The 21,684-nt window shown below is 35.6% G+C and overlaps 1 protein-coding gene across 3 annotated transcripts in view; it reads right to left on the reverse strand.

The window, feature by feature from the left end:
* TTC7B (tetratricopeptide repeat domain 7B) overlaps nucleotides 1–21,684 on the reverse strand; it is a 342,224-nt gene that overhangs the window by 276,026 nt on the left and 44,514 nt on the right. For all 3 annotated transcript variants that reach the window (XM_044665011.1, XM_044665010.1, XM_044665009.1), the window contains exon 4: nucleotides 10,953–11,074. In XM_044665011.1, coding sequence (XP_044520946.1) covers nucleotides 10,953–11,074 — 122 coding nt within the window. The remainder of the gene's footprint in view (nucleotides 1–10,952; nucleotides 11,075–21,684) is intronic.

Genomic DNA, 21,684 nt, shown 5'->3' on the forward strand with positions numbered 1-21,684 from the left:
GACTAAATGGAAAGTTTGACACTCAACCACAAATATCAAGAGAAAGATGAAAAGGTAAATAAGAAACAGAGGGAAAAGAAAGAAAACTCATAGTCTTTTAAGCTTGACTCTTTAAGGGCATAAATAAGATCTAATTATCTGTATTACTAGGTGGAGAAATGCTATGTATAATTCTCTGTAGTGAACTCTATACACTATTATAATATTCACTATTATAGCAACCAGAAGAATAATTCATAGGGAGAGGACAGGATACTAAATGGTCTAAGAAGACATGGGGGGTGGGAAAGAGATGGGAATAGTAGGGGACACCAAGAAAAATCTGAGTAAATAAGAAAAATAAGATATTCTATTACACACAAAGAGGGCATGGGAAGGGGAGGGGATGAATAATATCATAAGAAGGAGAGGAAGAGAGCATAATGAAAACTTACTCTCAGTGTAATCAACCCGGAGAAGGAAGAGTAGCTTTATTATCCATCCAGATAAAAAAACTCTATCTAACCCTACTGAGAAAGTCAGAAGGGATAAACCAAAGGGAGCAGGGGAGTGGGGAGGCCAAAAAGGGAGGGAAGAAGAAGGGGTAGGGAATTCATTTGGTCTTTAAAAAAGCAAAAATACGGGAACAACAAGGGAGGAGGCAGAAAGGGAAGTCAATCAAGGGAGGGGATAAGGGATATTGGCTCAAGGCAAACCACTGGTGTAAAAGAAAATAGTGTAATAAGAAGGAGTGGGTCTAGGGGAGGATACAAAAAATGTCAGTGAATACACAACTAACAATTGTAACTCTGAATGTGAACGGGATGAACTCACTCATAAAATGGAAGCAAATAGCAGAGTGGATCAGAAACCAAAATCCTACCATAGGTTGTCTACAAGAAACACATATGAGGCGGGTAGACACACACAAGTTCAAGGTTAAGGGTATGAGCAAAATCTTTTGGGCATCAAATGAGAAAAAGAAGGCAGGAATGGCTATCATGATCTCTGACAAAGCCAAAGTAAAAATATATATAATTAAAAAAGACACGGAAGGTCATTACATCCTGATTAAAGGCAGTATAAACAATGAGGAAATAACACTGCTCAATTTATATGCACCAAGTGGTATAGCATCCAAATTCATAAAGGAGAAACTGGCAGAGCTCAAGAAGGAAATAGATAGTAAAACCATAATAGTGGGAGATCTAAATATTCCTCTTTCAGATCTAGATAAATCAAACCAAAAAATAAATAAGAAAGAGGTAAGAGAGATGAATGAAGTCCTAGAAAAATTAGATTTAATTGATATGTGGAGAAAAATAAATAGGGACAAAAAGGAATACACCTTCTTTTCAGCTGCACATGGTACATTTACAAAGATTGACCATGTAATAGGGCATAGAATCATGGCAAACAAATGCAAAAGAGCAGATATAATAAATGTAACCTTCTCTGATCATAATGCGATAAAAATAATAATCAGTAAGGGCACTTGGATAGGCAAGTCAAAAACCAATTGGAAATTAAACAATATGATTCTTCAAAACCAAATTGTCAAAGAAGAAATCATAGAAACAATCAACAATTTCATTGAAGAGAATGACAATGATGAGACATCCTACCAAACTCTGTGGGATGCAGCCATGGCAGTACTCAGGGGGAAATTTATATCCTTGAGTGCATATATTAACAAATTAAGGAGGGCTGAGATTAATGAATTGGGCATGCAACTCAAAAAATTAGAAAGCGAACAAATAAAAAACCCCCAGATGAAAACTAAATTAGAAATACTAAAAATTAAGGGAGAAATTAATAAAATCGAAAGTAAAAGAACTATTGAATTAATAAATAAGACTAGAAGCTGGTATTTTGAAAAAACAGATAAAATAGACAAAGTACTAGTCAATCTAATAAGAAAAAGGAAAGAAGAAAACCAAATTGATAGTATTAGAGATGAAAAGGGAGACCTCGCCTATAATGAAGGGGAAATTAAGGCAATCATTAAGAACTATTTCGCCCAATTATATGGCAACAAATATAACAGTTTAGGAGATATGGATGAATATTTACAAAAATATAAATTGCCTAGATTAACAGCAGAAGAAATAGAATACCTAAATAATCCCATATCTGAAATAGAAATTGAACAAGCCATCAAAGAACTCCCTAAGAAAAAATCACCAGGACCTGATGGATTCACAAGTGAATTCTATCAGACATTCAAAGAGCAACTAATCCCAATGCTATACAAATTATTTGATATGATAAGCAAAGAAGGAGTCCTACCAAATTTCTTTTATGACACAAATATGGTACTGATTCCAAAGCCAGGTAGACCAAAAACAGAGAAAGAAAACTATAGACCAATCTCCCTAATGAACATAGATGCAAAAATCTTAAATAGAATATTAGCAAAGAGACTCCAGCAAGTAATTAAGAAGGTCATCCACCATGATCAGGTGGGATTTATACCAGGAATGCAAGGATGGTTCAACATTAGGAAAACCATCCACATAACTGACCATATCAACAGTCTAACAAACAAAAATCACATGATTATCTCAATAGATGCTGAAAAAGCCTTTGACAAAATACAGCATCCATTCCTATTGAAAACATTGAAAAGTATAGGGAAAAAAAGTATAGGAATAGAAGGACCCTTCCTAAAAATAATAAACAATATATACCTAAAACCATCAACAAGCATTGCCTGGGTGATCACCCAATGTGCTAGGAATCCCCAGGACTTATGAAATTCAGCTTAGCCAAGCCTATGCCTCTTTAACAGTGCCCAAGACAAAATAGCAAGTTAAGAGTTGTATGTGTGTTAACAACTTCTCTAGCTTCTTGGCTTAGGATTGGGATTGCTGGTAATGGTTGGTTTGTGCTGGTGTACATGTGCTAAATGGACAATGCTGTTCTGACTTCGGTTGGATAAATCCCTTTCCCTAATTAGCCATAGATGTTCACTAATTAGGAAAGGAACACCAATCTTTTTTTTTGGATTAAACTACAACAGCATTTATTGCTTATCTAAAGGGTTAGGAACAAGGAATAAGGATAGAGGTTTGGGAATGCTAAGCTACTCTAAATGAATTGAAGTAATCTATATCTGTAGATGATTAGTTGATAATAGGCTAGAGATTCTTCTCCCTCTCTCAATCCCAAGCTTGACCTGGCCATGGTACAAACCAAAGGATGGGAAAGGCTAATGGTGTTCTTCTTAATAGCTGTGGTGTTGTTCTCTCTCGCTCTATTAGTAGCAGGTAGAATAACTTCCTATGGTACTCAGGTATGGATGCTGGATTGTAGGTCTATGGCCTACCCTCCCTTCAACCACCTTCCTCCCAGGATTCTCAAAATCTGGTTATTAAGTGTCATCCAAATAAATTGTTCTCCATCTTCAACATAATTCATTTAAATTAGTGGCTGATCACATAAGCAATCATTTTAAATGTCTGTTTATAGAAACACAAATTAATCATTTAAAGAGTTTCTATATGAGAATGAACAACAGAAATCAAAAGGAGTCCATTTTTTCAAGAATTTCTTATTTAATTGAAACACAACTTTGACAGCATTTCTACACAATCAAGTAGCCAATTAAATCAGCATCATATTGATCCACATTCAAACTATACTTTTCCCAAAAATAGGTTTATATAAACTAGTCTATAATGTCTTATTTTTCAGCACATAAATATTTCCCATTTTTCCTTTCAATGAGAGTACATTTTAGAAATGTAGCCTATATCAGAGTGGCCTATATTAAAACTAATATGGTAACTGTTACTATGTGCTTGCTCATTACAAAACAAAGAAGTAGGCTTTGACCTCTGACAGTTTCTAGTCTAAGACTCTGATTACCACATAAGCCATAAAATATTTACTCATTTTTCATCTAAAAAAACATTATTATTAAGGACTGTGCAATAGTTAAGTACTGAAGGAAGACACAAGAACATGTAAGACTCCTTTCCCTGCCTTCAAGGAGTTAATAATATAGTAGGGGCTTTAAATCATAACACTGCAAAATGCAGATCTGGAAGGAACTTTAGAAGTCATCCAGTCCCATCCCCTACACCCATTCTATAGCCTGCAATATGAAATCAACTCTGGCAATCAGGTCTCCTTGACCCTCCCTGTCCCTGGGTACCCTATCCACCCCATAACTAGGGAGCTCTACCGAAATCCTCCACCATTTAGGAAAGGTCCCCAAGGGGACACACCTCAGCATTTGTCACTCCACGACTTTCTAGGGCTTGATCATCTCTAGAAACTCGGCATTCTGCTCTATGAAACCAACTGGAAAACTCTTACCTCCTTAGATCATCTTTCAATCCAACAGCAAGGCTTCACCAAATCCCTTTAACCTTTCTCCCCATGCCTTTTCAACTTCTTAAATGCACCCTCTTCCCCAATTAGATTATGAGCTTCTTGAGGAAAAGGGCTGTCTTATGGTCTTCTTTGAATTCCCAGTACTTAGCACAGTGCATGGCAAATGGTAGATACTCAATAGATCATTACTATTTATACATAAAATTGTATCTACATTAGAATGTGTTAATACATAAGAGCACAAAGTGCTACAAATTCATAAGAGGAAGAGAGACAATACCAGCTTGAGGAAGGGGGCCAGAGAAGTAGTCAGGGAAAGTGTAATTAAAGAAATGTCATCTGAGTCAAGTGAGTCTTGATGGGTGAGATGAGTATTAACACATGGGAATGTGTATAGTTATTCTGAAGGTAAAAAATACCATGAACAAAAGCCTAAAGAAGAAAAGGAAAGGAACCTCACAGAAAAACTGAATTTCAGTCCTCAGAGATGACTTAGTCTAACACTCATTATAAATAAAGGAGGCCTTGAGAAATTAAATGACTTACTTAAGAAAACAAAGTGATTAGAGCCAGTCAAAATGTTCGAAGCAGGATATCTAGACCAGTTTTTCTAGAACACTTAATGCATTATGGGGAACAGAGTGAAATAAAGTTGGTTAAGTGACTTGGAGGCAAATGAAAGGTCTTGAATGTCAGGCTTTAGAGCATCATAGCTTCCTCCAACCAGCAGGATTTTTGCACCTTCAGCTGGAAGATGAACAGATGCTCCAAAACTGGTCAGGCAAAAGATACCTTGTAACAGAAGGGATTACACTTAAATTTAATTCCACAAATATTTATTGCAACCAGCTATTCTCTTCTTCCAATGAAGACAGAGCAAAAAGAAAGTGACGTCTTGTGGCATGAATGACTTTGCTACGATACAGATAGATAGGATCAACAGAGTTTTATGATATTGAATACATTAATAAAAACTACTTAAAACTCCCCAACTGATAAATGGTCAAAGGATATGAACAGATAGTTCTTACATAAAGAAATCAAAACTATCTATAGTCATATGGAAAAATGCTCCAAAACACTACTGATTAGAGAAATTCATATTAAAACAACTCTGAAGTACCACCTCACACCCTGGCTAATATGACAGAAAAGACAATGACAAATGTTTAAAGGGATGTGGGAGAATTGGGACATTAATTCGCTGTTGGTGAAGCTGAGAACTTAAAAACCATTCTGGAAAGCAAAATGGAACCATGCACAAAGGGCCATTATATTATGCATATCCTTTGGCCTAGTAAAACCACTATTAGATATGTATTCCAAAAAAATCAAAAAAAAAAAGAAAAAAAGGCATATTTGTTCAAAAATATGTATAGCAGTTCTTTTTATAATGGCAAAGAAATGGAAACTAAAGGGATGTCCGTCAGTTGGTGAATGGCTCAACAAGTTGTGGTATATGATTATAATGGAATGCTACTGTGCCATAAGAAATGAACAACAGGATGATTTCAGAAAATTCTAGATTTATACAAACTGATGCAAAGTGATCAGAACCAGGAGAACACTATACAACAACAGAAATATTGAATAATGCACAACTGTGAAGGTCTAAATTATTATCATCGATGCAAAGATCCAGGATAACCCCAAGATTAAAAAAACCCAAGGATGAAATATACTTTCTATAGCCATAGAAGGAAACTGTCATAGTCTGAATGCAGCTCAAAGCATACTGTTTTTTCGCTTTATTTCTTTGATGAGTTTTTCTTTTAATTTCAAGATATATATCTCTTCTTTCATGATATGAGGAAATTGGAAACATGTATTGCATGACAATACTACTATAACCTATATCAAGTTATTTACTATCTCAGGAAGGGGAGAAAAGGGAAGGAGAGAGATAAAAAAAAATGTTAGAAAACAAATGCTGAAAAATGTCTCTACCTGTAATTGAAAAAATAAAAAGAATAAACCTATGAAAAAATTACAAAAACCTAAGCTATGGAATCTTCCTATGAATCTGAAGGGAAAAAACAGGTGGTTCTTTTGATTAGTTCAGGGTTAGCTCCTTCTCATGTTCCCTCTTTACCCACTGCCTAAAGTATACAATATGAACTCCATACCCTAGTTTTCAAGGCTGTCTAGGATCTGACTTCAAGTTATCATTCCAGCCACACTTCGTCCTATGCTTCTTCATGAATTCAATTAGCTATTCTCTAAGCTAGTTTTGCCCATTCCTAATCTTAATACAATTGCACAGTCCCTCCTCATCCTCTGAGCCTAAAATATATTTCCTTCTTTCCTCATTCTTAACTTCTGAAATCATTCCTTTCTCTCAAAGCTTAGCTCAGGTTATATTTCTTTCCTTGATTCTTTCCCAAAGTCTCCAGCTGAAAGGAGTCCCAGATGTGCCACTAACTAGCTGTATGACCTCAGACAACTCACTCCAGATCACCAGAACTTCCAAATTACCAAAAAAGTAGATTGGCCTGGATGATAAATAACCAAATACTTACAGAATTGAATTGAATTAAATTATATCTAAGGTATAAATTCCTTAATCTTGCCCCTCAAATTCCATCTCAACTTCTCCTTTGCATTTATCATATTGTGCCCTGTAAACTGTAAGACCTTAAAAAGCAAAGACTACGCAAATTTTCTCTGTATCCCCTGTGTTCTGCATATATTAGGTATATAATAAATGTCTGAAAACTGAATTTTGAAGAAGGATTAACAAAATAGGCTCTTAAGGCACTTTCCAAAATGATACTATGGAATGACTGAGGTTTTCCTGCACTAAGCAAGATACAGTAGTATTCTGAGGCCTACTCAATAAATAGATAAATCACAAGTGCGTCTTTTTGACAATCATTTTGAGAGAAGATGGGAGGTCATAAGGGAAAAGATCAATTAATATAAGTCCAATGAATGCTGGCAATGACACTCATGAAGCTAAAAGAAATATTTCTCAAGGATAAGGTATCCTTTATAACTTTCCATCTTTTATTTGTTAAATTCATGTTGCTACACTTCCCACAACTGAAAAATCAACCAAAATCCCCATCTGTCTCCTTTCATTCCAGGAACACAGAGGAACTGGAAGTTTTTTTGTACCTCCAAAAATAAAACAGCAGCCAAATTCAAAGGACACTAAGATGATGTAGGAGTGAGGCAGTAGAAAAGCAGGATAATATAAACAGGAAGCCCTTCATCATTATCAGCAATATCAGCTCTAAATATTAAAACCATTTAGTCTGGTTGCTACTACAGCTATGCTTTCAGCATTTTGAATACTGACTTGATGGTAATCTGTTTGATCACTGTTATAAGTGTTTCTCTACATCACCAAACTGAAAATCCATCCAAACTGGGCCTTTCTAGATCCACAAACACTCATTTCATTCATGGCAGCATGGAGATACTTGCCCTAAGACTATGATGACAAATTTCTGTTATACATGCCTTATACAGCACTTTCATGCCCATTTTTGTAAGGACAAGATCAAAATAGCCAAGCCAAAAGACTGCTATCTTTCCTCACACTGGTATTTTGTGATACTAAGCCTAGATTCAATGGTCAAAAACTCTTTTATTTCTTCTGCAGAAGCAAATACAAATTGCCATTATCAGTTGAAATTCAAAATCCAACAGTGTCACTGAGCAATTTAGGAAACAAATTTTAAGTTCCCTAAAAAGCATTAACTTTCCTTAAGGCCATGTTAATTGGTGGTTGTTATAGGAAATCATAGGGGAAACAGGAAGTACCAAAGCAGAGGCAAAGAGAGATTCTAGAACTCTGGAGACAGTGACTCTGGTGGGACAATTGGTTGGATTTGCTCTCTAGAGGAAGGCTGTGTGTGTGGATTTTTTCCTACAAGCTGTTTTACCTTCTGGGAAGTGGTTCAGATTGGTTTTAAACTCCACAGGTGGACTGTGTGAGTTAAACCATTACTCCCCTTCTTATTGGATTTATATCTGTTCCTATGTATTCCTGCTACTGCTGTGATTTCTACTAGGACTCCTGCCAAACTCCAAAGGACAACTGTCTGTGAGGCATCTCCCTTTTGACCCTATGGATCTGTATATCTTCCAGACTTCCCTTACTCGGATTACTAGCAAAGGGGGGGGGGGGGGGGGATTTGGTTAAGGGGATAATACAGGTAGCTAGGATCTGTAGGTAGAGATTCAGTGTAGATAATGTCTGTTCAAACCTACTGGATTTTGGTGGGACGAATTAGTTTCCATACCTAGTCAGATTATCACAATCCCCTTTCCCTGCCTGTCCTAGTTTAAATAAAACCCTGAATTACATCAGTGTGGTAACTTGTCAGTTTCTCCCTGGTGCCTTCCCAAACCTGAGGACTTCTAATAACTGGCCCTAAGGACTATACCATCTAAGTATCTAGCAATTAATCTAACCATACCTATTTATTTTTTTTTATTTCATAGTAGAGCATAAGTGAGGGAGAAGAGACATCATGGGGTTAAATTTAATCAATAAGTTATTGGCCAATTAACAGCAAAACTCTGATTATTATTTTAAAATGTCAGTTGACACATACAGTCAGAATGTCAGGAAAATAAATTGCAGTCTGCAATGTCTTTGTTTCCTCCCCACCCACCACCCACCTCATCTCATACCTCATACTTTGCGATCTCAAGCACTGAATTTCAGAAGATGAAAATATCTAAGACCCAAATTAATGAAGCCCTTCCCTTAAAAGCTTATCACTTCCTTAACACTGCATATGGTTCATCAGAGTTGAAGAAAAGAAGGGGATATTGGGAAGATTTTTGCAATAAAAAGTCTTCTAATTTAAGAAAGAGAAATGGAAAAAGGGCAAAAAGTTCCATTTTCCCTTTGCCACTACTTATAATAGCAAATAAGCTAGACTATAATACTGGGCTCAAAAAGTCATGCATTTCTCTATCTCACTCCATTAAAGATGAGATAAAACTCAGGAAGCATTTTCATGCCAAAGCCAACAGTTTCAAACCTTGGAGCCTTTTTCTCAAGTTTTGTTTACTGGGTCCTCTCAAATTCAATTCATAATAATGGATGTTTCCCCAGTTATCTTTAAAAAATATATATTTTTTTAATTGTTAAAGACTAAGTTCCCCTTTCTTGCTCAGGCTGGAAGTGCAAGGAAAACTCACCAGTCTGATCTCACTACTGATTGGCATATGAACTCTGACCCAATCCTTTTCCAACCAGGGTCAGCTCACCCCATCTTTGGACAACATGATGGTCCTGATCCAAGGATCACCATACCAATGCCAAACTAAGTGGGGACATTCAATCAGCTTAGCCCACTACAGCTCAGAATTCCTGAGCATAAGTGATCCTCCAGCCTCAGCTTCCCTAATAGTGAGGACCACAGGCATGTACCAACATGCCTAGCCAATGATTTATCTTTATTTGGAAAATAGCAGCCACCTGCTCTCCCACTACAGAAAAAAAATACATGTTGGCATTGTGCCATCCATGCAAATAAAATTATTGCTTCTGCAAAATGTGGCCCAAGTTTTGAAGCACTTAAAAATGAAGAGAAGGATGAATACCTTTGTTCATTTTGTGAAGACTGGAATTTATGTCCTTTCTACCTTACAAAGCACTTTCTAAAGGAAGGGTATAAGAACTATAAAGGACATCCCATGCACAGCCTAAGAGGGGCTAAAGGTGATTCAACCAACAATGTCCAGATACATACTGTTGATCTTCATGTACATCTATCCTGCAGCACATTGTTAAAATAAGCAACAATGGAAGAGATTTGGAAAAAAGATTATGACATTTATAATATGACTTTTGCCACAATATGAATCACCTAAACCAAATGCTTTAAAACAGTGGTGTCAAATTCAAATAGAAACACAACTCTGGGGTCAGGTACTAACTTAGAAAATAATGAATTAAATCATCTTTGTTGTACTGTAGTTTTATTCATTTTGTTAAACATTTCCAAATTGGATTTTAATCTGGTTTTGCAGCACTCAGGAGTTTTGTAAACCACAATAGGCAAGACAAGTGAGTTTGACACCTCTGCTTTACATATTGAGAAATATTACAATCATTTTATACTTAAGCTTTAAAATAGTATCTTAAATGTAAAAGGAGAGGTATTGGCAATACCCAACAAGGATATATGTGGGACTCCTCACTTCGGTTGTGCTTCAGATTGTATTTTTAAAATGCTGAAGCTAGGTAGAGTCTATATGACATGACAATACCAGTATACAAAGGGAGGAGTTCCTGCACACTAAGGGAAAAAGTACCCAAGGAAGGTTTCCTTTCTCTTGAAATGATCGTGGCCCTTTGCTGTGCCATGACTCATATTAAAAGCCTATCCACTGTATCACAAACCCATTCCACCTTTGACTCCCTGATAAAACACCTTGTTCCTATCCTCTACTGCCACATGTCTAGAAGGGACAGAGCCAGAGCCAACAAGGAAGAATGAGCTGGGCTCTTTTTCCTGATCTTTACAGAGCTGCCTCAAATACTCCCATTCTAGTTCATGTTTTAAACAGCTTGCTTCATACAGAAAACAAGCTAAAGATAGCAGAACAAGGCTTCCTATTTTTATCCATTAAAAGGAGCAGAGCTAGAAAGGGACCAAAAATCTTACCCATTTTTGAAGTAAAGGACATGAGCTCTCTGTAGTCCTGTTTCTAGGAAAAAACCTAGTTCTTGATCATGAAGTGCAGGCCCAGGCTTAGGACTTCTATTTTGAATATTAGTAATGAGTACCTGGAGGGAGAGAATATAAGTAATCAGGCATATAAAGTCCACCTCCTCTCTCTGCAAAACTACAATATTTTTAAAATGTAGCTTAAGATAAAAAGCAAATGCACAGGCCTAGGATTTAATGCTGCCCAGTACTGGTGGGAAGCAAAGTAGGAAGGTTTTCCTAAGCCAAGTAGACAAACAAAATTCTCCCACATAAGGTGAAGCTCATAGGGGTGGGGCTCAGAGTGAATGACAGAAATAGAGGGGAAGATGGTCTCGAGGAAGAACAACTGAAGTAGAACAGCTCCATGGGAACTGATGCAGAGTGAAATGAGCAGAACAAGGAGAACACTGTACACAGAGATTGAAACATTGTGAGATGACCAAATGTACCAGACTTTGCTACTAATGGCAATGAAAGAATCCAAGACAATTCTGTGGGACTTGTGAGAAAGAATGCTATCCACATCTAGAGAAAGAACTCTTAGAGTAGGAATGAAAAAGAAAAAATATGATTTATCATTTGTTTGTATGGGTATAGGATTTGGGGTTTTGGTTTTAAAAGTTTGCTCTATTATAAAAATGAATAATACGAAAATAGGGGTTTTTTTGTTGTTGTTTTTTTTAAAACCCTTACCTTCCGTCTTAGAATCAATACTGTGTATTGGTTCTAAGGCAGAAGAGTGATAAGGGCTAGGCAATGGGGGTCAAGTGATTTTCCCAGGGTCACACAGCTAGGAAGTCTCTAAAGCCAGATTTGAACCCAGGACCTCCTATCTCCAGGTCTGGCTCTCTATCCACTGAGCCACCCAGCTACCCCCTGAAAATGGGTTTTGAGTGATTATACCCAGTGGAATTGCTTGTCGGCTCTAAGAGCGGGGAACGTAGAGGGGAGGGAGACAACATGAATCATGTAACCTTGGGAAATTCTCCTTTATTCTCCCTGATTCCCAAATAACCGTTGTTCCTACAAAGAAAATAAAGTGAAATTTAAAGTTTAAAAAAAATAAAACATCCTCAGGTCCAAGAGGGCTGACAGGCAAGCAGGAAGGAGCTACCAAAGGCTCTGACCCTCCCCCCCCACAGACACAGTCAGAGGGGCTTTTCATAGAAGCACAGAACATGAGAGAGATCATTTGCCAATGAAGAAATCCAGAGAGAGAAAGCAAATGTGCCCAAGGTCATAGATAGGTAAGGAAAAAAAAAGAAGTTAAGGGTGTGCCTAGACTGCCTCTTAAACAACTAGGGGATAGTTTTTATAAAATCTGAAACTTACACTATAAAGTGAAAATCCCATGAACAAATTGTGGAATATAGATATAATAAAATATTATTGCATTGTGAAAATTGACCAAAAAGATGATTTCAGAGAATCCTCAAACAAAGTGAAATGAGCATAAACAAGAGAACAATTTATGCCAGGACAACCACCTGGTAAAGAAAAAAAACTTTGAAAGTTAAAAATTCTGATCAAAGCAATTACCAGCCATATCTCCAATGGATATGATGATGAAACATTTTACCTACCACCTGACAGAGAGGTGACAGGCACAGACATACATACATTTTTGGATATAAGAAATGTGTGAATTCATTTTAAGTGACTATGCTTATTTGCTACTGGAGTTTTGTTCTCATTTTGTTTTTTACTTTCTTGGGAGGTTGAGGGGAAGGGAGGTTAGCAATAATGGTGCCAAAACATAAAAGAGAAGGCTACTGAAACATTTTTTTAATGCAAAGAAAATTCAGTAGTATAGACAAGCAGTATAGTTTTGGAAGTATTGTGTAAAATTATATACTTTTTAAAATAAAGCATTATGAAAGATTTACAGTTTCATATAGAATACTCTTTTGCATACTGCTTTGTGTGCAGAAGTTGTTTTTGAAGGAGAGTTTAAGTTCAGAATTTTAAAAAAATTTAAGGGAAGCCACAATGGCTGAGTAAGAGGAGAAATTTACCTAAGCACTCCCAATTTTCCCTCCAAACAACTTTAAAATAACATCTCAAAACAAATCTAGGAATGCAGAACCAAGAAAGGGACAGAGTGAAATAATATTCCATCTTACAAAAATTTAGAATGTTAGCTGAAAAGGTCATTTTAACAGGATGAGAATGGAGCATATTCCAGCACAGGACTTGGATGCAACTGAATCGGCAACAGTGGCTTCCCAAGATCTCAGCCTATAGACCATAAGGGAGTTGGACAACTTATCAGGAGATTAAAGGGTATTTTTGTTGACAATGGGTGCAAGATTCTGTTGCATTGCACATATATGGTTCCAGATAGCAATCTCAGGGAAAGAAATAGCAATAGCAGGAGGGGGATCCCAATCACATTTTCCATGGTGGAAAAGAGAGTTTATGGTCATTCACTGACCCTATCACAAGGCAGGAGAGTAGTGACAACACTTCTCCTCGGATCATACCATCTTGGAAGAATCAAAAACTTACACACCTCTAGAACTAGCTCTGAAAACTGCAACACAAAAGAACTGAAGCTTGGGACAATGTCCCCTCCATCCTAGGTGCAGAGCCCAACTTTAACATAAACTTAAGAGTTAAGAAATGGGATGGAAAAATGAACAAACAATAGAAAAAGAACCTGATACTAGAATATTACTATGATCACAGGGAAGGTCAAAATGCAAACTCAAAAGAAAACAATAAAATCAAAACAGCTACCAATAGAGCCTCAAAGAAAAATGTGAATTGGTCTTAGACCCAAAAAAGGAAAAAGAATTCTTAGAGAGCTCAAAAAATAATTTTAACAATAAAATAAGAGACAGAGAAAAAAGCTGGGAGAAGAAATAAGAATAATGCAAGAAAAGCATGAAAAAATAGGCAGTAGCTTGATAAAAGAGGCACAAAAATATACTGAAGAAAACATCTTAAAAACAGAATAGGGAGGGAGCACTTAGATAGTAAAGTGAATAAAGCACTAGGGCTGGGAGACAGGAGGCCCTTGCTTCAAATATGACCTCAGACACTTCCTATCTGTATGATCCTGGACAAGTCACTTAACCCCAAATAGGTAAAGTTCTTGCCATTCCTGTCTTAAAAGTGATACTATGCTAGAAGGTAAGGGTTTAAAAGAAAAACAGAAGAGGTCAAATGGTAGAAAAGAAAGTCCATTGAAGAAGAGAACTTCTTAAAACAGAATTTGCCAAATGGAAAAAGATATACAAAAATTTGATGAAGAAAATAATTGAGTATAACCCTCCCAGAGAAAAAATGTTGATTTAATGAAATTGAGGACTTCTAAAGCATGCCTGATGAAGAGATCAGAAGTGAATAGAAAACATAACTTTCAAAAATAAAACTCAAACATAAGAGGGTATAGAGGGAAAGAGAAATCATAAAAAATTCAGCAAGTTTAGACCATTTACATTCCTACATTGGAAGATGAGACTTATAATTCTCCTAATAACTTTCTCATTATTTGGGCAGTTAGAAGGAGCACAGACAAACAGAGGGCATGGGTAGGAGTTGACTATGAGATGATATCTAAAAAATGTTTTTAATTTAAAAGTCATCAATATAGGAAAACAAAAGCATTTATTACTGCTCCTGGCACTAAACAGACTGATTTAAACTTTTAAGGCCAAACAGCTCAAGAAGTAAAAATAATGGAGAAGTAACATCACAAGAAGAAAAAAGCCTATTCCAAGGGTCATTCAGGGAAAGTAACCTTCAGCACTTCTCATAGGCTGGCTAATATTTCCTTGTATAATATATGCTAGAATAAATGAGTAAATAAACAAACAAATGAACAAATAAATAAATATATAAACTTCTCAAATATCATGTGAAGGTTTTGCTCTAAAAAAAAATATCAAGAGCAAGGATGGGACAAATGGAAGGAGAGAAAGAGAGAAGAAAGGAAGATTTATTAAGTATATACTATGTGCCAACCACTGTTTGAATATTATCTCATTTGATCCTCAAAACAAGCCTGAGAAGTGGGTGCTATTATTAATCTCATTTTATAGTTTAGAAAACTGTAATAGACAGAGTGACTTACCCAGAGTCACAGCTCCATTAAGCACATATCTTTAAGATATGAACTAAGGTCTTCCTGACTCCAGGCCAAGCACTCTATTCAATGGGCCAAATTGATGTGCAAACATATACAAATATCTCTTAAGTATAAAAATATATATATTTAAGGGAAGAATAGCATCTAATCAAGTTGCAACCTATTTATTACCTACTTTATATCAAAGATTTTCTTTTTTTAAACCACAGTAAATCTCAGAGTTGGAAAAGAACCCTATCAGTCGTCTATTTCAATTTTTACCTAAAATAAGTATCTTCTCTAAAATATCTCCATCGAATGGTGACCTAGCCTCTGAGTACCTCTACTGAGAAAGAACTCACTTTTTAGAGGCAGGTAATTAAGCTTTCCAAAATTTCCCAACTATTGATCATATCGAAGCTATTACAGATGTCTCAAAGTTTTAAAAACAAATAGCTAAGTGTTGCAGAAGCAGCACTGGGCTATGAGCAAGTATTTCTGGTTTTAAGTCCTAGCTTTACTAGTAGTATGACTTGAGTGGTGTGACCGGAAGCAAATTGTTTAACTTTCTCAGTCTCTTCATCTATAAAATATGGGTTTAAAATACTTATATGGCCTACCTAATATTTTTTATGTGAAAAAAATTTCATTTTTTTAAACCATAAAGTCCCATCAATTAGGGGATAACTGAAAAAACTATGCTATACAAATAATGGAATATTTCTGTACCATGAGAAGTGATGAAATTCAGATGGATTCAGAGAAACCTGGGAAGACCTTTATAAATTAATGCAGAGTAAAATGAGCAGAATCAGAGAACAATTTATTCAATGATCAAGACATTCTACAAGTCTTTAAGAATTCTGATCAATACAATGACCAACCATGACTCCAGAGAACAAATGGTAAAGAATATTACCTACCTCCTGACAGAGAGGTGATAGACTTGAGGTGCAGAATAAGACACACATTTTCAGACATGGCCAGTATCTTTTGCTTGACTGTGTTTGTTTGTTGTTGCTGTTTTACTTTTATAATGGGGGAAAGCACACGGAACAAAGTTGGGTGGGAAGAGAGTTGTGAGTGACAGCCAAAAAAAGATCATTGAAGCATTTTTTTAAATACACAAAAGATCAGAATGAAGTTCAAAAAAAGTTACAGACAAGCAGGATAGGTTTTAAAAACCCAAGCTGGAATTCATGGATTCATATTAAATCATATTTTTCTATTCTTTGTATGTGGAAATGATCATATTTGTTGGGATTTGTCAAGTTCAAAATAACAAAAAATAAAAATTATTTAAACCATTCAGTATTATAAAAAATGAATTATTATCAAATTCTCTAAAACTATTATCCAAACTGAATTGTTTTTAAATTCTCTAAAAGGAGTACAAGCATTCACTGCTGACTTTTTTAATCAATGGCTTTTGAAGCAGGAAGGAAGGGAGAAAGGGAATAAGAAAAAAAGGAAGGAAGAAAGGGAAGGAGAAAGGTAGAGAGGGAGAGAGGGAAGAATAATGTTGGGAACATAAAAACCAATCTTATTAGAAATTTTTTTCAATTCAATAAAAAACAAAAAATGTATTAAGTAAGGATCACAAGGATCATTCACCATGACCAAATGGGATTAACACCAGGAATACAGGGCTGGTTTACTATTAGGAAAACTATTAGCATTGACTATATCCATAAACAAACTAATAGAAATTACATTATTATCTCAATAGCTGCAGAAAAAGCCTTTGACAAAATACAACTCCTATTCCTTTTAAGAAACCTAGAAAGCTTAGGAGTAAATTGGTAATTCCTTAAAATGACAAGTAGTATCTACCTAAAACCTTCAGCAAGTACCATCTGCAATGGGTATAAGTTAGAAGCTCTCCCAATAAGTTTAGGGGTGAAGCAAGGATGTCCATTATCACCACTGTTATTTCATATTATACCAGAAATGCTAGCTTTAGCAATAAGGAAAGAAAAAGATATTGAAGGAATTAAAAAGTAAGCAAGAGGAAACTAAACTATCACTTTTTGTGGATTACCTGATGGTATACTTAGAGAATCCTAGGGAATCAACTAAAAAACTAGTTGAAATAATTAATAACTTTGGAAAAGTTGGAGGATACAAAATAAATCCACATAAACAATCAGCATTTCTACATCCTACCAACAAAGTCCAGCAGCAAGAGTTAGAAAGAGAAATTCCATTTAAAAATCACTCTAAACAACATAAAATACCTGGGAATCTATTTGCCAAAGCAAACACAGGAATTATATGAATACAATTACAAAACACTTTTTACACAAATAAAGTTAGAGCTAAACAACTAGAAAAATATTAAGTGCTCATGAGAAGGCCAAGCTAATATAATAAAAATGACATTCTACCTAAATTAACTTATTTAGTGCCATACCAAACAAACTACCAAATAATTATTTTATAGAAACAGAAAAAATAATAACAAAATTCATCTGGAAGAACAAAAAGTCAGGAATATCAAGAAAACTCATGAAAAAAAATGTGAAGGAAGGTGGCATAGTAGTATCAGATCTCAAAATGTACTACTATAAAGCAGCAATCATCAAAACAAACTGGTATTGGCTAAGGAATAGAATGGTAGATCAATGGAGCAAATAAGATACACAACATACAGGGGTAAATGACCTAGTAATCTAGTGTTTGATAAACCCAAAGATCCCAGTTTTTGGAATAAGAAGTCACTAACAAAAACTGCTGGGAAAATTGGAAACCAGTATGGCAGAAGTTACGTATAGGTATATTTTACACACTATACCTAGACAGGATCAAAATGGATAAATGATTAAGATGTAAAGAGTGACACCATAACTAAATTAGGGGAACACAGAATAGTTTACCAGGTAGATCTTTGGAGAAGGGAAGAATTTATAACCAAACGAGATAGCAAGTATTTGAAAATGTAAATTAAATAATTTTGATATGTTAAATTTAAAAGCTTTTGCACAAACAAAACTGATGTAATCAAGATTAGAAGGGAAACAACTGGAAAAAATTTTATAACAAATGTTTCTGATAAAGATTTCATTTCTCAAATTTCTAGAGAACTAGGTTAAATTTAAGTCAAATTTAAATCAAAAGAATACAAATCATTCCTCAATTGACAAATGGTCAAAGGATATGAACAAGCAGTTCTTCAGAGAAAAAAATCAAAGTCATCAATAATCATATGAAAAAATGTTCTAAATCACTCAATTAGAGAAATGAAAATTAAAACGATGCTGAGGTCAACACCTCAACACCTATCAGATTGGCCAATAAGACAGTAAAGAAAAGTGGCAAATGTTGAAGGGATTATGGCAAAATTGGGACATTAATGCACTGCTGGGTGAAGTTGTAAACTGATCCAACCATTCTGGAGGACAATTTGGAACTATGTCCAAAGAAATATAAAATTGTATATACCCTTTGATCCAGTAATACCACTACTGGGTCTATATCCCAAAGAGAACATAGAAAAGCAGAAAAGACCTAATTGTACAAAAAAATATTTATAGCAGCTCTTTTCATGGTGGCAAAGAAATGGAAATTGAGGGGATGTCCATCAATTGGGGAATGACTGAACAAACTGTGGCACACGTTGGTGATGGAATACTATTGTGCTATAGGAAATAATAAACAAGATGATTTCAGAAAAAGCTTGAAAGATCTGTAGGAACTGATGCAGAGTGAAATAGGCAGAACTGGCAGAACACTGTACACAATAACAGCAATACTGGACAATGATTATCTGTCAAAACTTGGCTACTCTCAGCAATGCAATGACCTGGGACAATACACCAGTCCACCTCCAGAGAAGAAATGTTGGAGTTGTCTTTCACATCAGTGAATGGTTTTATTTTGGGGTTTTGGTTATATATGAGTTTGCTCTTACAACAATGACCAATATGGAAGTGTGTTTTGCATGACAAAAAAATAAATTATTTTAAATTTTCAATTAAATAAAAAACAAAAAATGTATTAAGCACCTACACTGTGTTAAGTGATAGAAATATACAGTTTATAATTTAATCAGAAAGATGGCGAGTAAATGACTATGTATGATACAAGATAGAAAGGTATAGTGACAAGATACCTTTAAAGCTGGTGGGGAGTGTATGTCGAGAAAAATTTCATCCATGAAGTGAACCTAAGCTGATACTCAAAGAAAGAGAAGCATTTCATCAATCAGAAAAGCAAAGGGACTATTGCTGACTTGGGAAAACAGGTAAAGGGCAAGTTGAACCTGGGAAAAGGCTGAAAAGTCTGGTCTGGCTGGAAGTATAATATCAGACTGTAAAGTTAGTTTGTGATCAGAGTGCAAAAGCCTCTTAATGTCAAATTAAGGATGTTTTATTTTACCCTAAGGAAATAATGAGCCCCTTAAAGATTCTTGAACATGGAAATGACAGAGTTGTATAGGCAAAAGAGCACTGAATTTGGAAAAAGAGAACCTGAATTCAAATCCTGCTTCTGATGCTTACTAGGTGAACTTGAGTCCACTTACTTTACCACCCTAGTTTCATCTTCTGTCTTCATCAACTAAATAAAAAGGTTGGACTCAATAAAGTCCATCCTTATACTAAATCCATAATCCTTTACCCTATGACCTAAGCATTTACAAAAATTATTTCTGCAGAAACATTATTTAACTTAAGTATAAATTGGAGAGAAAAAAGATGGGAGGCACCATAAATACCAGTCCATTTTACCTACAATTTATCTAACCATTTCCCAGGCTAACAGATAAAAGACAAGAAAACAAGGTTCTTGGGGGCAACCGAGTAGCTCAGTGGTTTGATAGTCAGGCCCAGAGATGGGAGCTCCTAGGTTCAAATCTGACCTCAGATACTTCCTAGCTGTGTGACCCTGGGCAAGTCACTTAACTCCCATTGCCTATCCTTTACCACTCTTCTGCCTTAGAACCAAAACATAGTATTGATTCTAAGAAGGAAGGTAAGGGTTTGGGGTTTGTTTTTGTTTTTGTTTTTAAAACAAGGCTCCTGAAGAGGAACAGACCAGAGGTCAAAAGGAGAAAAAAATTAGGGAGGAAATTAAAAGATGAGGCCAAGAGTCATAAATGGAATGAGGGAGGGGGAGAGCAGGGGAAAATCCCAGAGTTAACACAGGTGTGTGATTGTTGTTGTTCAATCATTTCAGTCATGTCCAACTCTTCATGACTGCATTTTGAGTTTTCTTGGCAAAGATACTGAAGTGATATACTATTTCCTTCTCAGATCATTTTATAGATGAGAAAACTAAGGCAAATAGGACTAAATGACATGCCCAGGATCACATAGCTTGTATGTGTCTCAGTCCAGATTTGAACTCAGAAATGAAAGACTTCCTGGCTTAACGCCCATCACTTTACCTACTGGGCCACCTAGGGATTCACTGGGCATACTAGGAGGCACAAAAATCCTGTCCTCACTGTTCTTCACACAAAGTTCCTAGGATGGTTGTGCAAAAACCATTCCCATTTCAAATTACTTATATCAAGTATATTTCATAAATATAACACTTTAAAGGAAAGTATATGAAGGAGAGAGCAGAACCAGAAGAATAACTCGCACAACAGCACCAACACTGTAAAGAAAAATTTAAGAATGTGCCAATGCAATGACTAGTCAGGATAAAGCATGTCACCCATGTCCTTACAGAAAAGAAATGCACTCAAGAGGCAAAATGAAACATAATTGTGGACAGGGTCAATGTAGGAATTTCTTCTGCTTAACTATACATATACATTACTTATAAAAAAATACTTCCTTAAGGGGGAAAGAGGAAGAGTGGAAGCTATAGGGGTGCCCCTCAAAAAGAAACAAAATAGGGTGGGTTTTTTAAATGCATAGAATAGAGAAGATTAAAGGGAAAAAAAATAAACGCATAGTATCGAAAGTTACACATTGAATTTATTCCAGGAAAAAGGAAAAGGGAAAAGCAAGCTGTATGTAATAGATTTGCAGTTTCACATTCAATCTTCTTCCTGTTCTACTTTACACATAAAAATGCTCATTTTATTCACTGTTTCTTAAATTCAGAATAAAAAATAAAACTCGGGGAAAAAAAAGGAAGCATTGATTCAAAAGGCTTTTCCATGACTCTATGAGCTTTTTTTTTTTTTAAACATACCCACTTTGGCTAGAATTAAAGAGAAAGAATGTAGGGGAAAGTATGAGAAGCCTTTTCTTTTTGCTCCAATTTTATAGAACTTCAAGATGATAAATGAGTGGTAACTGCAGCCCTTTCATGAGACCTTTTGATGGTATTTTCTTGGTTCTGAATTCAGGATTACAAGGTGATCTTACATGTAAACCAACTTCTAAGTTCTCCAACATATTTCACTACAAGACAAGAGTTCTTTAGGAGAGCCTCTGAATTTTTTGTCTGGTTGATTTTTTTACCATTTTGGTAACTATACCTAAATGTAGCTGGTTTTCTTTGTAAAATCTTTTGTATTCTGTTCTTTTAGTCATGCCCTGACTCTTAGCAGCTGGATGACCTTTGTCAAGTCACAATCTCTCAGGGTTTCATTTTCCTCATTTAAGAAACCTGCTTGGTGGACTAAAGGGAGGAATGTTCTTAATCAAGAACTAGAGA

This window comes from Gracilinanus agilis, chromosome 2 (assembly GCF_016433145.1).
Source record: "Gracilinanus agilis isolate LMUSP501 chromosome 2, AgileGrace, whole genome shotgun sequence".
NCBI classification, from domain to species: Eukaryota; Metazoa; Chordata; class Mammalia; order Didelphimorphia; family Didelphidae; genus Gracilinanus; species Gracilinanus agilis.